The sequence below is a fragment of the Crinia signifera genome, chromosome 2, assembly GCF_055691185.1.
Source record: "Crinia signifera chromosome 2, ASM5569118v1, whole genome shotgun sequence".
Classification (NCBI taxonomy): Eukaryota; Metazoa; Chordata; class Amphibia; order Anura; family Myobatrachidae; genus Crinia; species Crinia signifera.
Window position 1 is genome coordinate 103,318,846 of NC_139218.1, and position 18,259 is coordinate 103,337,104.

Below are 18,259 nucleotides of genomic sequence, written 5' to 3' on the forward strand. Positions count from 1 at the left end.
ATTGGTGGTGGGGAAGGCATCAACTTCTGTATTAGCCTAGGGCAGTTGGAACCCTTAATCAGGCCCTGCATAGAACCCACCATTGCCTGCAGTAGACAGGATATTATATTTAACCTATAATCAGCCACAATTACATTAAATTTGCAAGTCTTCAGTCTACCAACTGTATACATTGGCCATTCATTTTCACTGAATTTATTGGAATTTTATATACGTACAGATATATTTTATTGCTGTCCATTTTTAAATTTTTTTACTTCAATTGTATGGGGTATATTCAATTCGCTGTGACGGCGAGCAGTACCGATAGCTCACAGCTTGCTGGTCAATATTCAACTGACCCCCTGCACTTGCCGTTTCCACCTTCCAGGAAAAAATGGTGGTGGTCGCGGCTATATGCAGTGGGCTACCGTCCAGGGGAATCCTCGCTGTCAGAGGATGGCGAGGATTCTCTTGGAACTTAGAATACGGTGAAGGTGGCTTGTTTTAGGCGATCCTTGGTGAAAAAAAGCCACCCTCGCCGCAGAAACCCTCTCGCTGGTGGCATTGAATACCGCCATATGTGTTTTGTGTCTTCAGCTGTTGAAATATCTTGATTCCATTTGTGTTTTTATAGATTATATGGTACTTGTGTATTTGCAGGGCGCCCACTAAGCTATTTGCTTAATGGGCTATTCTGCGTAGTGAATTTGCATTGCATCGCATGGCACGTTTTCGTGCCATGTGATGTGATGCGATCTCACTAGTTAATCTATTCACTGCACCCTGACCTCGGATTGCATCTCGTCACATGCGATTTTGCGTGCGATGCGATTTAGCACCACACCCCCCGTGTACACGTCTATGTGATGCAATGGGATTTAGGACACCCCCACTACTCACGTTACCCCGAAGCGTGTTAAGCGCACGCGGAATGCGTCCTCCCGACCTTTTCATACCCACACTATCCACGTCTGCATGGAGTTGATATTACAGTACAGCGAGTCATCGAGCCCGAAGAGTGGCGAGCGGACACAAAACACATGTAAAGTAATCCGCGCCCCCTCGTGGGGCTCTCCACGGTTTATAAGATCAACTCCACGCCAACATGGCAGGCTGGCGTGGATAGTGGGGGTGTTTTAGGAACACATTCACACCTGTCATATCATACATCTGAGACAGTATGACGACATGTGTTAACTGTTAATTGGACTTTACTTAATAATAAAGAAGAAAATATCAAATTAACATATTACAAGAATAACAATTAATGAAGAACAAAGAAAATAATAAGAGTCATTCTTCTGATTCTGCATCAGCCTTTGGGAGAAGAGAAAGTGCATAAAGCATACGCTCTGCGCCGACAGTCTTTAGCCAGATAAATTCCTGTAGGTAGGAGTCGAGATTCTGGCGTGCGGTGCCTCTTTAAAGCTTGTTGCGCCATCTACAGTATCCCCAAAGGCGCTCAATGTTTTGTGTGTGAATCCCAGTCTCCGGATCTACAAAATTAAAGTGGTGGTTCACCGGGGCATGGTGGTACACTGCCTGCTCCAGCTGCTCTGTGTTATAGGCATGCCACGCAAGCAATCGGAGTAGATAGTCGTGCCCGGTTCAATGTATTGGTTGATGGCGGCCATCAGGGTACTGGCGTCACGTCTTTGTACAGGTGTCACAAAGCACTCATCGGTGTCTCTGGAAATGCCTCCGAATAGCCACTGTTGAGGCAGCATACAGTCCCACATGACTTTTCCTCTGTACAAAGAGGCTTTCGTCGACTTCATCGTTTTGTTTTTTTTTTGGACCGCCAATACGGCGTTGGGGCTGTGACATTAGGTCCACGGTGCAAGCCTCCCCCATCAGGTTATTGTATAGCACTGTTGTTTTATTCGACAACTTTAGTTGTCGCTCACAGAAACATATACTTGTGAGCTCCTTCGCCCATGAATAAATGAACCGTATCAGCGTAAGGAAAGGTAAACGGCAACCCGGAACCAATGTGCCGCACGGAGGCTCACCTTCTTACGACACATCTTAATATGGCAGCGCCACTTGCACTCCTTCATATTTAAGCACATTGGGTGTAGGGATGCCAATCCCGGGGCATTTTTTCAATCCCGGGAATCGGGATTGAAAAATACTCAATCCCGGGATTCCCGGGATCCCGGGATTGGCATCTCTAATCAGTTTAGGCAAAATAAATGCTACAAAGAAGCCCAGTCCCCCCCGCTACAGCCGCCCCGCACATTCATTTACTCACACCGGCAGCCGGGAGCAGGGCAGACAGGGCAGGAGCAGGAGGCGTCAGCGGCGGTAGCAGCAGCGCCGCCCGGAGGGCGGGCGGCTGACGCTGCCAGGTCCGGTCCAGGTCAGAGATGATTCTGGAGCGGGTATGGGCAGTCCGACCTGCGCAGCGTAATGGTCAGAGGTCACGCTGCGCAGGTCGGACTGCCCATACCCGCTCCAGACTGCAGTCTGGGGATCAGGAACTCCTGGGTAGCGTCTGAGCACTCGCTCAGACGCTGCCCGGCATTAGATATGCGCATGCGCATATAATCCCGAAATCCCGGGATTGGAAGATCCAATCCCGGGATTCAAATTCCGGCGTTTTTTAGGCCGGATCCCGCCGATCCCTGGATTGGCCACCCTAATTGGGTGTCCATTAATACAAGTTTGTGTCAGTGGCAGCAAATGGTGCTGCTGGAAAAAAAACACTGCCTCCTCCTCTGTCTGTGGCAAGTTGAACATTGTGACAGGTTCTGTAGCCATTATGCAGTCACTTCACCTTTGACTGAATCTGACAGGGAGCGGGAACACTACGCTACTTCTGACTGACTGCGCTGCCCGCGCGAACACTACACTGATTCTGACAGCGCTGCTGCGCTAGCTGCGTAACGGGCGCCATGCTAATATACAAGTACCATATTAACTAGTGAGATTGCATCGCATGGCACAAAACCATGCCATGCGATGCGATTTCACTACGCCTGCGTACGTATGCAAATTGAGTGCCCTGCAAATACACAAGTACGGATTATACTTCTTTTGTATTCAGCACATATTTATAGTGGAGAGCCTTTTTTCTTGAAAGAACGGTCAGTGTCATGTGACCAATTAGTATGGTGTTCTTTGTGCCCCCAGCATTCTTCCATAAGCTGATCTGTATTGAGACACAAATTGCAAGCTATATAACATTGTTTTATGTTTGAATCATATACTAATTAGCAATGTATTTTTTTCATTTATTTTTGTTTATGCTGCATTCCTACCAATATTATGCAATGTGATGTTAAAGAATATATTTTAAAAAGGAGAACAAACTAGTATTATAATTACACATTATAACAAAGTGAACTAACAATACTACTATTCTCTTTTAGGTCTTTCTGCTGCTAAATTGTTGGTGGAATCAGGGTTAAATGTTGTGGTGTTGGAAGCACGAGATAGGGTTGGAGGAAGAACTCATACAATAAGAGTAAGTGGTAAAATAATTTTTTTTTTAGGATGTAATGCCTCTGGGCATTGAGTCCTCTAAATAAGTGGTTCTCAACCTCGGTCCTCAGGGACCCCCCACGGGGCACGTTTTCCAGGTCACCTCACAGATACACAGGTGCACTAAATACTCACTGACACATTTTAAAAGATCACAAGTGGAGCTAATTATTTCACTTGATTCTGTGAGGAGGCCTGCAAAACATGCACTGTGTGGGGTCCCTATGACTGATCTTGAGAATCTGTGGTCTAAACTCACCACACCATTTTGCTTTTATGCAGATGCCATGCACAGCAGCCAAAAATACCACCCCATAACAGGAGTTAACCTATATAAGTCACCAAGTATTTTATACTCCAATCACCTTAGCTTTTGCCCTGTTCCCCCTGCCCCCCCCCCCCCCTTGAATAATGTCACGGACAACATTATTGGACTTCAAGAGGTCACAGACAAATTTATTGATCAAATTTAAAATTAGGAGCTTAAAGGCTGGCGAGAAGAAGCAGTGCACACCTGTGGCAACAGCATCACAAATTAATATTTCCTTAACCAAATGGGCTGGAAGACATGCAAACTGGCTGAGCGGTACCACTAATCTAAGCACAGGCCCCTCCTCAAAGCTGACAGCCTGGTCCCCTCCTGATATTCTTTACTACCTCCATCAAATCCAGTTTGCTAACCCAGTTTATTTACTTAAAAAGCTAGGTCACTTACCTGGACTTACACTTAATTAACAATGTGTCTACTTTATTCTCTATCGATCGAAGGTCATTGTGTTAGTAATTAGGAGCACTTTCACTACTTGGAGCTTCCTTTGATTTGCTGCTTCTTCCCAGGAGTTGCTTGGAATTCATTTAAAAGAAAGACAGTGTGCACACCGTAGTAAGTTTAAAAGAAGTGTCATTTTATAGCAGTATAGATATATCTCCGTAACCAGATACCATAATTCACTTTTTCTGCCAGTGATTCTGCTATCTGTAAGTGACTGTTCTGTCTCTGACTTCCACGTTGTGACATCACCAAGCCACACCCAAACATTTTTTCATCGCTAAGGATTTCGCCATCGATGACCTAGATGATGCTGTTATCTGGTTACTGAAATGTGTGCACCCTACCCCCACCATCAAATTTGTATGTGAACCACCAGGTTTGCGAACAAATCAATATCCGGCCTAGAGTTAATTGCTGCATGTGCTCAAGTGTTAGACCTCCTCAACGCATAGAACTAATGATAGCAGTGCTTTTTAGATGTGCACATGTATATGCTATTGTTTTATTATTTATACTCCTTTCTACACAGAACAAAGAAGTTCAGTACGTGGATGTTGGTGGGGCATACGTTGGACCAACACAAAATCGAATTTTACGGGTGGCAAAAGAACTGGGTATCAAAACATACAAAGTGAATGTAACACAACGTGCTATCCATCATGTCAGGGTAAGTAAGTAAATAAAGGTTGTATTTTATTTTAAAAATTTGGTAGTTTCCTAGCACGGCGCCCAGTACCAATATCGCGTACTGGGCTATTAACCGTTGTGAAATCGCATCACATTGTATGCCGCGTTATAGTAGCATGCGATGCGATGTCCATATAAAGTGCATAGGAGTGCTTATACAGTGAAATATCAAATCTGATCTCAGTGTACCAAATGCGATGCGATGTGATATTTCATTGTACAAGCACCCATGCCACAAGATGCGATGGGTGCTTACAATTAGATGTGATGGTATGACATGTGATGTGTACATAGATGGGTTCTTACAATTGTAAGCACCTGCACCTATGCCATTGTTAAGCGTGAACACCAGTATCAACGCCACCCCGAAGCGTGGCGAGCGGCAGCGGAACGCGTCCTCTGACCTTTTCATACCCCTACTATCCACATTGGTGTGGAGTTGATTTTATATAGTGTGGCGAGCCGCCAAGCCCGAAGCGTGGCAAGCGGACGCGGAATACATGTCAAGTAATCCGCTTCCCCTCGCTGCGCTCGCCACACTATATAAAATCAACTCCACGCCAACGTGGATAGTGGAGGTATGAAAAGGTTGGAGGATACGTTCCGCTGCCCACGCGTGGATAGTGGTGGTGTTTTAGGAACACATTCACCCCTGCAAAATCATACAACTGACACAGTAATGCAGACTAAGAACTATAATTTACTTAAATAACTCATAAACCATAAAATAACTGGTAATACAAACAATTAATGCATTTCAAACAATAAAGATTATTTCAGAATATGTAATCAGTGAACAAATAATTTAATTGTCCTTAGGGAGAAGTGTGAGGGCGTGCAGGATACGATGAAAAGGGTTATCCCCACCCAATGTTTTCCACCACATAAACTCCTCAAGGTATGATTGTAGCATGTGCCTTGCGGTGCCCCGATGGTGTTTATTGCGCCCTTTACATGCGCCCCACATTCTTTCAATGTCCTGTGTATGGACCCCTGTTGATGGGTCGATGAAATTGTACCGGTGGTTCACCTGGGCGTGCTCATATCCTGACAATTGGAGCTGATCTGTGCTATATGCACTCCAGCAGTCTGTGTATATTGTAGATCCAGGCTCTACGTTGTCGATGATAGCCGTCATCAATGTGCTGGCATAGCGGTTGGTCACCATCATCAGGAAACACTGCCCTGTTTCCCTGCATAACCCCCCAAAAACCCACTGCCGGGGTAACATCCAGCCTACATTGCTTTTCTCCTCACGAATAAGCTTTCGTCCACCTCCACTATGGCCCACCGATATGGTGCTGAGGCTGCGCCATGAGGTCCATCAAGCAAGCCTCCCGCATGCTCTTATTGTACAGTACAGCTGTTTTCTTGGACATATCCAGCTGTTGCTGACAGTACTCTATCAATTTTAAAGAGAAGAGGGAAAAAGACTCTCTTTTTGTCGGGGCACTCTTTATACAAAAATTTGTGGAATTGTGAGAAAAAGTTTGTAGAATAATAGTATTTAAGGTGACACAGGGGGTCCTCAAATATGCAAGGGTTGTAAGGTTTAGTAACACATTTTTGGTATGTTCAGGGAATTTCCCTGATGTGTAATGAAGATTTAATAAGATTTAACTTTTAATTAGAATATCTTTAAAATGAACACTAGACATGGACACACAAACAAGTAACATAAAGAGATTGTGAAAAAAAGTATTTTTTATACTTATTACCCCAGAGTTTCTGAATATCTATGGGATAAGGTCCCTCTGATATAATTTACAGAGGATGCGCTCTAAATACTATTATTCTACAAACTTTTTCTCACAATTCCACAAATTTTTGTATAAAGAGTGCCCCGACAAAAAGAGAGTCTTTTTCCCTCTTCTCTTTAAAATACCCTATGTTCACTCTCTAGGGAGCACCTCCACATCTCTAATTAAAACAAGTTTTTTCACTTGTATTTGTATCCTGACCATACTGTGGATTCGAACATACTACACCTTACTCTCTATAAACTTAAAACACCAGTGCACTGGTTTATCCCCATATCCCCTTTTCCTTTATAGTACAATAGTACTCTATCAATGTCAGCTCCTGTGCCCAAGAGTATATGAACCTCACCAAGGTGAGAGAGGGTAAGCGGCATCCAGGGAAAAAGTGTGCTGCTCTAAGGCTCACCTTTAGGCGACAAACCTTAACATGGCACCGCCACATACCTTCCTTCACACTTAGCTGCATAATGTGTCCATTGGCGCAATTCGCCGCCACCGGTAGTAGATGATGGCACTGAAAAAAAAAACAATTGACTCTGCCTCCGTCTGCGGCAATGAAAACAAATTCAGCGAAGCAGCCATTTCAGGAAAAATGAAAAATTCACCAACTATAATTCACCAGCTCACAAATACACTTCCACTCCTCTCATAAAATCACCTCAGAGTGATTTCTGTGAGGATGTGACAGGGGGTGGGATTAACAGTGGGCCAGGGAGCAGGAGACGGTGAGCGGGAATGGGAGTGGTACTGAAATCGCATCGGAAGTCAATATATCGTGGCATGCAATGCGATTTCAGTACGGTACCGTACATACAGAAAGTTGGCGCCATGCTAGGAAACAAAAATTTTAGAAAATTATTAAATTAGAGGGTATAAATAAAATGATCAATTAATACACTCACACGCACCAAATTCCTCCTACTCTATTTAGGCCTAGAAACTATGTTGCTTTCAAGTGTGTTTTTTTTTTCTTTTTTTCTAGCTAATATCATAGACCATAGAAAGCTTTATTCAACCTAAAGGTGCCCACAAACTAGAAAGATCTGTAATCTTAAGATGTGCGCATAAACTAGCCTTGAAATCTTTTGTCGTGGATGCCCATAGATCTTTAGCTGAATCTTCTGATCTTACGTGCTGCACAAAAGATCAGAAGATTTAACAAAAGATCTATAGGAACGCACAAGGGATTTTAAGAAAAATCTTTGGTACTTGTGTAATATCTGGGCGCCCGATTTTATTGCATGCCTGGCATCGCATCGCAAGGCATGTGTGGTGAGCGCAGCGAGCCACCGAGCCCGAAGCGTGGTGGCTTCACCACACTTCGGGCTTTGGTAAAGTTGTGCGCTTGCCTGAAATCTTTTGTCCAGGACGGAAAAAAGATTTCAAGGCTAATTTATGCGCACATCTTACGATCACAGATCTTTCTAGTGTGTGGGCACCTTTACGGTGTGTACACACTAGTACAATCATGACTATATTACAATTTAGACTATCTGCATACAATTTAGACTACATAGTACAGATCTGCACTATATAGTCTATGCAGCCTAGACTTTCTGGCTGCGATACGGGAGTGCACATCGGGATCGCAAGGGTTAAAGCCTGTGTGATCTGCATGAGATCCAGATGAGATTTTGACTATATAGTCAAAATCTCATGCACATTGTACAAGTGTGTACACACCATTAAGACTTTATTAGACTGAAGAAATTTGTAGTATTCTATGATTTAAACATACAAATGCTTTTACAGGACTGGAAAGTTAATTAATCATCTAGTAATCCCTTCTTATCTGCTGGTCCATGCATTGTGTATACAGACAAGGTTTTTAGTTTATAATCAGTTTAAATACAAATGGTGGAAGTGCTCATTTCCTTTGGTGTTTTAATACTGAAAGTACAGTAGATGCTTTTTTTTTTTTTTTAAACAAAAACACATTTTCACAGTATAAACCACTATATATAAATTTGGTACTTATATGTTAGTTGGGCGCCCACTATAGTAAGTACGCTTATACCCCCACTATCCATGTCGGCATGGAGTTGATTTTATATAGTGTGGCGAGTGCAGCGAGCCACCGAGCCCCGAAGCGTGCCGAGCAGATGCGTAAAAACTAAGCAAACTTAGTGGGCGCCCAACTAAGGGATATACTAAGGAAAAAATGCGTAAAACCCCTGTTTTCGGGGGACACGTCCCCTCTCGGGGCTCGCTGTGCTCACCATGCTTCGGGCGCTGCGCTCGCCACACTTTCTACAATTAACTCCACACCCACGTGGACACTGGGGGGTATGACTTGGATAGTGGGGATTTGATCTTTTATGTATTAGCACAGCTCCAGTTACGTAACTTGCATAGGTAACGTAGTTTACATATTCTCAATACACCACTACGCAAACTACGTAATGGGCGCCCTGCTAATACATAAGTACCTTATCTCTGACTGAGGGTCACAGTTCATCCGCAGATTTTTGTTAACATGTCGGGATTGATTGATCTTTCTCTTTGAAAAAGAGGATCAAATATAGTCAATATAAAATATAACTTTTATTATTATCATTTAAGTTAAAAAAACAAGCGAAATACGTGTGATAAGTGAAGACAGGGAAGGAATAAGGGGTGTTAAAAAATACGGTGGCTTACTGACAACGCACTGTATAATGAATAAGTTATGAGTGGTCAGGTTGTTAACATACACTACAGTATGTATTAAATTGTTGAAACCAATGTGTATCTTGGTGTCTTTATTGTGTATCGGCTATACTCAAGAGGGTATGTGGTGCTGAATCAAATAAATGTATTACATAATCGCCTGTATTCTAGGGAGAAAATACTGTTCACCATTGAGTGTTGATATATCGGCCGATTTATCGGAAATCGGCCAATTGGCAAAATAATCGTTCAAGTGTTTTGAGACTTTATTAGACTCAAGAAATTAGTAGTATTCTATGATTTAAAAATACAAATGCTTTTACAGGACTGGAAAGTTAATTAATCATCTAGTAATCCCTTCTTATCTGCTGGTCCATGCATTGTGTATACAGACAAGGTTTTTAGTTTATAATCAGTTTAAATACAAATGGTGGAAGTGCTCATTTCCTTTGGTGTTTTAATACTGATCGTAGACGCATTTTTTTAAACAAAAACACATTTTCACAGTATAAACCACTATATATAAATTTTAGTACTTGCTGGAGGCATCAGAGACTTGACTGGAGCTAATGCTGGATCTCAAATATAGATTTTAAAGGGGCCTACAGAATTTAAATGACAATTGTCAAGACATAGAGTTAGTAAAATGTAACTGTTGCTTGTAGTGAATTTCCAGGCTACCGTTTATCTCTAAAAGAGAGCTTGGAAATATATACTGTTGGTAGTCCAAGGAACAGTTTAGGGCGGGATATACTAAGGGAAAAATGAGTAAAACCCCTGTTTTCGGGGGACGCACCCCCTCGCGGGGCTCGATGCGCTCGCCACGCTTCGGGCACGATGGCTCGCTGCGCTCACCACACTTTCTACAATTAACTCCACGCCCACGTGGACACTGGAGGTATGACTTGGATAGTGGGGATATGATCTTTTATGTATTAGCACAGCTCCAGTTATGTAATTTACGTAGCCAGCATAGTGGTGTATTGGTATTCTCAATACACCACTACGCAAACTACGTAATTGGCGCCCTGCTAATACATAAGTACCTTATCTCTGACTGAGGGTCACATATCATCCGCAGATTTTTGTTAACATGTCGGGATTGATTGATCTTTCTCTTTGAAAAAGAGGATCAAATATAGTCAATATAAAATATAACTTTTATTATTATCATTAAAGTTAAAAAACAAGTGAAATATGACAAAACACATGCAACAGTGATAAGTGAAGACAGGGAAGGAATAAGGTGTGTTAAAAAATATGGTGGCTTACTGACAACGCACTGTATAATGGGGCAGATGTATTAAGCCTTAACTAGAGATAAATGCAAGGGTGATAAGGAGAGATAAAGGTCCAGCCAATCAGCTCCTTACTGACTTTTTTTTCAAACACAGCCTGTAACATGACAGTTAGCAGGTGATTGGCTGGACATTTATCTCTCCTTATCACCCTTGGATTTATCTCTTGTAAAAGCTTAATACATCTGCCCCATTGAGTAAGTTATGAGTGGTCAGGTTGTTAACACAGACACTATGTATTAACTTGTTGAATCCAATGTGTATCTTGGTGTCTTTATTGTGTATCGGCTATACTAAAGAGATATTCTAGGGAGAAAATACTGTTCACCATTGAATGTTGATATAATCACCTCTTAAGGTGCTTTATTTGTATAGCAAATGGATTCACAAATATCTGTGGATTCTAATCTGATTTAAAGCAAGGGGTGAGGATCTCTCATACATACACTAAACCTCTTATTATTAGAAACAAGACTATCTCTTTATGGCTAAGAAGAAGCTTATGCCCCTTTCAGACCGCACTTTTAAAACGGTAAATTGCCGTTTTTTTACCGTTTTAAAACGGTAATGTGTGCGGTCTGAAAGGTCCAGTCCCACTTAACCGGTTAGAAAATGCCGTTTTTTCTAACCGGTTAAAATGCAGGGTCCTACCCGTTTCTGAACCGGTATTTTAGCGCAAAAATCGGCTCAGAAACGGTATTTAGGACCCAGCCAATGAGCTGGGTCCTAAATTCAGCACAGTGAATACTTAATGAGCGCTCATTAAGTATTCACAGCACTGGAGCCCCCCCCCCCCCCCGCGCGTGTCGACACCCCCCGCGCGCGTGTCGACGCCCCCCGCGCGTGTCGACGGCCCCCCCGCGTGTCGACCCCCCCGCGCGTGTCGGCGCCCCCCCCGTGTCGACTTACCCCGTGCCGGTATCTCCGTTGTGGTTCCCGGCACTGCAGCTCAGTATGCTCGGAAAGCACTTATGAAAAAAGTGTCTTTCAGAAAATGGCTGCCCCCCATACGGAAGACAGTTTTTTTAAACAGGGTTTCCTATGGGGCAGCCATTTTCTGGAAGACACTTTTTTCATAAGTGCTTTCCGAGCATACTGAGCTGCAGTCCACAACGGAGGTACCGGCACGGGGTAAGTCGACACGGGGGGGGTGGGGGGGGGGGGGCGCCGACACGTGGGGGGGGCGTCGACATGCGCGGGGGGCGTCGACATGCGCGGGGGGGCGTCGACATGCTCTCGGTCGACACGCGAGGGGGGGGGGGGAGCTGCACGGAGGAGAGGGCTGAAGGCTGCACTGGCTTTGACCCTGTATTTGGAAAGTTTCCAAAAACGGGTCTGCCAGTGTCAAAAAATCGGCACTTAAACGGTAATATACCGTTTAAGTGCTGCGGTGTGAAAGGGGTTTTATCTGGCAGACCCGTTTTTGGAAACGTTTCCAAATACAGGGTCAAAGCCAGTTATGCGGTCTGAAAGCAGCATAACTTGTCTGTCTTGTTACAGTGTCTCCTTGTGTTGGAATCAAAACAAGGCGTTACAAATGTTGCAGCTTTATATCATGAGGCAGTGGGAAGTGCTGTCAAAGGCAGCCAGAATTCTTATTATATAGAGTCTTTAGTGAAGGACAATGAGAGTAAACGTCACATAGATTTTAAAGCTTTTTTTAAACTCAAATGTCCGCTGGATATCCCCTGGTGATACAGATTAACCCCTAGTCGCGGGAAACCGTGTGCTCTTACAGATGTTTATACATTTTTGACAGTGTAGTCACGGTTTCTTTATATAAGGGCGTGCTTCTCTGGGGTTTAAAATACAATAATTCATGTATTAGTAGCTTAGAGAACGTGATCATTTTATTGAAATAGATTATCAATATCGTGAGTTGTTATAACTCTAATTCGCCTTACACATATAATGATGATTACATGCACACAAATGTTTTTATTGTACATTCAATTACAGGGGTCAGCTTCCGCAATAAAAGTGACCTGTGTAATCAGCTGTGGTTATCTGTGGTAACACACAGGGCAACACAGATTGCTCAGCATACTTCAATGACACATATATACGATGTAACCGAGATGTGTGCTGAGCGATCTGTGTGGACCAGTGTTCTCTGGTCCACACAGATTTAACAAGATTTTGACGGCATGCAGTCAAGATCTAGTCTGGCGATAGAGACGCACTTGACCGTGCATCACCATCGCTAAAAACCTGTGGATCCGTTCCTAATAAATCGCACCGTGTGTACACCCCTTTAGTTACATATATTTGCAAAGATATTGTAAGCCTCGAGGCCACTTCATGGCATCTCGGATACTGGAGGTCCCTACACTGCAGTACCCACTCTAGGCCATGTAATTATCTACTGTTAGGCTACATGATAAAAGCAAATACATATATATACGTAGATAGCCGCATTCATCTGTAGTGCCGGCATGCCCGAGCGACCCTAGATCCTCCTTGTGGCACTACAAAGATCTGGGTACTTTTTTTTGCTTTTGTTTCATCTTCCAGTTACCACTGATTGGACCTTGAGTGTCCTAGTTAGATGCAGAGGCGTCACAAGGGGGGTGACACCAAAATGCTGGCTTCTCCACAGTGAGTGCTGAGTGCTTCCGTGTGACATTAGCCTGCAGCACCCTGCTCTTGTCAGTGAGAAGGAGCTGTCAGTGCAGGGAGAGTCTCTGGAGACAACCCAGTATCTTCAGTGATGCTGGATACACCCATGGAGTGATATAAATGGGGTCTTTCCTTGAGGCCACGCCCCCTCTCCAGAGGCACAAGGTATCACCGACAGTGGCGTAACTATAAATTTTGCTCCCCCCTGCCCCCGCGTCAAGCAGGTGCCGGCGCCCACACAGACCCTGCTGACACTTGCTCCCCCAAGCGCCAGCTGGTGCTGCCTTACAGTAGTTACGCCACTGATCACCGACCCCGCTGCAATCACTGGTCAGCTTCTTGTCTTGACCTCTGCGTCAACTTTGAACCTAGTGGCCATAGTTTCTTTGCTGTTGGCTAGAGAGGTGGGGGCCCAGATGAAAATTGCACACAGGCCTCTTCCTCTCATAATACACCCCTGGGTATAATACGCCCCTTGTTATAATACGCCCCTGGGTTTTAAATGTGTGTGCAAATCCATTCACACACACTTTTTTAAAAATAAATAAATTTACTTTTGTATGAAAAACCTTAATTGTTCATTTTATTTGCTATTTTAATCTGTGGTTTTCATTTAGAAACAAAATACAGATATGTTTCCATCTTTTATTGTTTTATTGAAGTGCAATCTGTTTTATAGGAAGGTTGAAAAGATCATTTTTTATATTCTTTTCCTTTCATAACCTTTCCTCTAGAGTTCTTTCTGAGAAGATAACAAAGAAAAGATTGCTATTTGAAGTATTATAGTTCATTGCATGTTTTCCAAGATATAGTGATTAATGGCTTCAATATACAGCCAACACTTTTATGGAAACAACAAGCGAAGGGACGCAGTTTATGATCTATGCACTGTTGTAGGTCAGCTTTGTCACGTAGACAGTGGATTCCTCCTGGCTATTCTATTTTATCTTGAGTGGTTACATTTTAGTATTCAGTAATAAGTAACACTTTCAAATATGCAGAAGAAACAACAGTGTGTACTTTTATAATACTTATTATTGGTTATAATGTTCATTCGATCACCCCTCATGTTTGAAAACCCCATGCAGTTCCTCTTCCCTGTCTGGGGTGTCGCTGTCTGCTGTAGTGCTTCTAGCACAGTGTGGTCTGTATATCAGCACTGATATGCAAACTAGATCTGTGCTAGAAATACCACAGTGGACAGCGACACACCAGGCAGGGAAGAGGAACTGCATGGGTTTCCAAATATGGCTGGAGCTAGAATGAACACTAGGGGGGGGGGGGGGGGGGGTTATTCTATTTCACTCTTTCTGACAAAATCATTCTTAGATGGACAAATCCATGTGCACTGCATGTGGGGCAGAGAGAATTAGATTTGGGTGGGGTTTCACTTCAAAGTGAGATCCTTATTGCAGTGTAAAAATAAAGCAGCCAGTATTTAGCCTGCACAGAAATAAAATAACTCACCCAAATCTAATTCTTTCTGCACATTTTACATCTGCCCCCCCCCCCCCCCCCCCCCCCCTGCAGTGCACATGGTTTTGTCCATCTAAGAAGGATTTTGGCAGAAATAGTGAACTAGAATAAGGCCCTAGGTTATCTATCTATCAAAATAACTTTTGCTATATATTATTTGGGGTTGCTAGATTACCAGGGTCACAAATAAGGTTTGCTTTTTTACAAGGTTTCTCCTGGGTCAGTACGAGAAAACCCCTGTGGCCAAAAGTGTGGCCATGATGGTCCTTGTTTCCTCCCCTCCAAATTATGGCAGGGGGAGGGGTCTTCTGCGGGCAGGCAAGGGAAGGGCTGTCAGCGTTGGACGGGAGGCACCTGCTCAGTGGCCAGCCTCCCCTGCCCTGGTTGAATAACCAGGGTAAGAGCCATTTTCACGTCTCATTACCCCAGTTTTACTCACCAAACTCTGCTCCTTTAGCACTTTTATGCCCAGTATTTGAGTAATAGCAGCTATATCCTATTAACCATGCCCTGAACACAGTAGAAGTGTTTGTAATATGAATCATTTCTGTGCTCACCATGTAGTGTTCCATTATATTGCCTGCACTCAGACTTCACATGCAAGGCAACTTGTGGTAGGATCCTCTTCTGCTCTAAGATGAGGTCAGTTGTAACTGAAGGCCACATGTATTGACTTCCGTGCAAATGAGCATGCAGTACTTATCTACAGTATGTACCCCTCTCCCAAAAGTGCAATTGGGAACATTTGATAAAGTTTGTGGCAGAATAAAGCCATTGCTGAAGTAGTAAATGGTATGCGTTACCATAAATAGAGTATATGTTACTCAGTTAAGCTTGTCTAGTGGCTGATTTTTACATGCTTTATTCTTTTTTAGAAAATGTACCGTGGTCCAGTTCCATAATAAATTATACTAATTATGACCATGTCTCTTCATCTCAATATTTTTTTCAAGGGAAGAACCAACGCATTTTATGGGGCATTCCCTCTCTCATGGAACCCATTGGTGATGTTGGATTTTAACAATCTATGGCGGACGATAGATGAATGGGGAGAAGAGGTACATTTTCTTGCAATCCATTATATCCATTTTTGTGAATGTGTTCAGTGTAGCGATATCGCACAATAACTGTATTACTCTTTTTGTCAAAACCAGCTGTGTTTTTCCTTATTGTACACTCTTAAGATTCCCATATACTAGTGTGATTTAGCTACTTTTAACCCAATTCCGAGGGATCAGGCCGAGATATCGGCTGAAAAGTGGCCAAATCGCATGTGTTTGATATCACATCTGATGTGCTGTCCCCTGCGCATTGGTTCGAGGTTGGAGGCCGGACGTTTGCACATAAGATATATATCATGCATGCACCCATCAGGGCACATCGCGGGTGCATTTTAGCACCTATGATGTATTGCATCTTATTTCCCTTGTACTCCCCCAGCAGCTCCCAGGAGTCCTTTTACATGCCATAATTCACATGTAAAAATGGCACATTGAGTGCCAAATCGGATGGAAGCCCTCCCGGGGATCTACCAGGGAATTTCAAGGGAAATCAGGTCCAACATGTGCCTCAGACAAGTTTTCCAGGAAGGCTTGCATACCAGCTAATGCAGTTATAGAGCACCGCCACATGTATCAATTCAGAGCTTGCCACTGCAGTTGCGATTTAGCAGCGCCCTGCAATTAAATAGCCACTGTCCAGTCTGAGTAAAATCCCACCCTGTCCAAGACTGCAAAAGGCCTGCCAAAATATTACAGGCCTCCGATCACCTGCAATACCATTCGTAACTCACTCACCATTGGATGATTTTCCCACAATCTGCAGTCTATACGTAGCCCAGGACATACTCAGCCGGCGCAATAGAAACATCAGGATCGAGGCTGGAGCTGACATCACACACCCTTTCTTTCAATGCCTGGGCACGCCTGCCGTTTTCCTGATACTCCCAAAACAAAACGTGCTGTTTTTACCCGACGCGTTTCGCCCAACAAGGGGCTTCCTCAGGGGTATCGGCTTTATAGAATAACGTTGTGGTAAAATTAATATGTTCACTTGTCTGAGCCAGACAAGTGAACACTTATCCAGGTGACCAATTGTATGGGCGATCCACTTGAATACCCGCATTTATTACCCCAAAACAACTCTTACTACCAGAGGCGGGGCCATTTCGGGCCAGTTATCAACCGATTGAGACAGTAGCATAGGCTGGGTGCCCTTCTCTTTCGGCTTAGAGGAAAGAATCACACACACTTTCCACCCTGTTTGTAATTTTACCACAACGTTATTCTATAAAGCTGATACCCCTGAGGAAGCCCCTTGTTGGGCGAAACGCGTGGGTAAAAACGGCACGTTTTGTCTAAAAAGACTTTTAATAAAGAGCATAACACCAAGTTATGGACATTGTTTAATATATTATGGACTAAAGTTGAGAAGTGCGCCATTCCACACTTGTTCTCGTATCTTTTCTAATTCCCCTCAGCCAACAGGGGTATTGTGGAAACAGGCAGCAAACTAATAAGCTCTCAAAATTTAGCGCGGAAAAGAAGGGGTTTGGTTGGTTATATATATAATTTTATAGTACAGTGACTGCTCCATATTTTGTTAAGAGGAAGAAAATTATTACTGCCTAAATGCTTATGTTACTTATCAGGGGTCTGGCTCACTAGTGCAATCCATACATGGGCAGAATTCTCCTGTATCCGATACCTCTCAGCAATTTAGCAGTGTTACACTTTGTTTCAGTCTCATTTTCTCCTTTCAATACCAGACGGGATTTGGCAGATGTTCAGGGCACTTACAAGTAACTCAAGTTGGGACCCAAAAAAAGAGAAAAAGAAGAAGGACCACAATGGTGTGATGTCGTTTCAACAATGAAGAAATTTCAAATGATACTAAAGTTGACTCGTACCAAGTATTTTGGTCTACATGTGGGGTAGACAATAATGCATGAAGGGAGGGACAAATGCTTGTCACTATGGAACTAAGGACTCCTCTCACTCTCCTTAAATGCAAATATTTCTCAAACGGATAAGAGAAAAAACATCATGGTGCAATAAAAACATACTTTTAATTACACACAAGTAAAAACAAGATACAATGGGCAGTATTCAATGAGGCCAATTCGCCATGTTTCATGGCGAATTTGTGCTATTTTCACTTTGGAAGGTGATTTTTTGTGTCAGAAAGTGAATCACCCTATTCAACGTGCACTTTTCGACGACGGTGAACAGTGAATGAGGGACAATTCACCGTCTGATACTCTCGGCAACTCGCTGTGGGTTTTCAATGGGTTTTTCAATGTGATTCGCCGTGAGTGTATTCAATGAGAAGATGGCAAATTGCTTTCTAAGTGATTTTCGCCGTGTGTCACCGTGTAGAAATCGCCATATTTTCATGGTGAAGTGGAATGTGAACTTTTAAAATAATGTTGTTGTTTTTTTAAATTTGGTGTAAAAAAATCAGGAATTTTATTCTGTGAAGGGGCATGCTATTTTTATTCATGTGCTTACAGCACATGAATATATATTTAA

The 18,259-nt window shown here is 43.2% G+C and overlaps 1 protein-coding gene across 1 annotated transcript in view; it reads left to right on the plus strand.

Moving 5' to 3' along the window:
• The window catches only part of LOC146059944 (amine oxidase [flavin-containing] A-like), a 94,642-nt gene that overhangs the window by 16,217 nt on the left and 60,166 nt on the right, over nt 1-18,259 (plus strand). Inside the window, exons 2-4 of the mRNA XM_083172662.1 lie at nt 3,357-3,451; nt 4,770-4,907; nt 15,683-15,787. Coding sequence (XP_083028788.1) covers nt 3,357-3,451; nt 4,770-4,907; nt 15,683-15,787 — 338 coding nt within the window. The remainder of the gene's footprint in view (nt 1-3,356; nt 3,452-4,769; nt 4,908-15,682; nt 15,788-18,259) is intronic.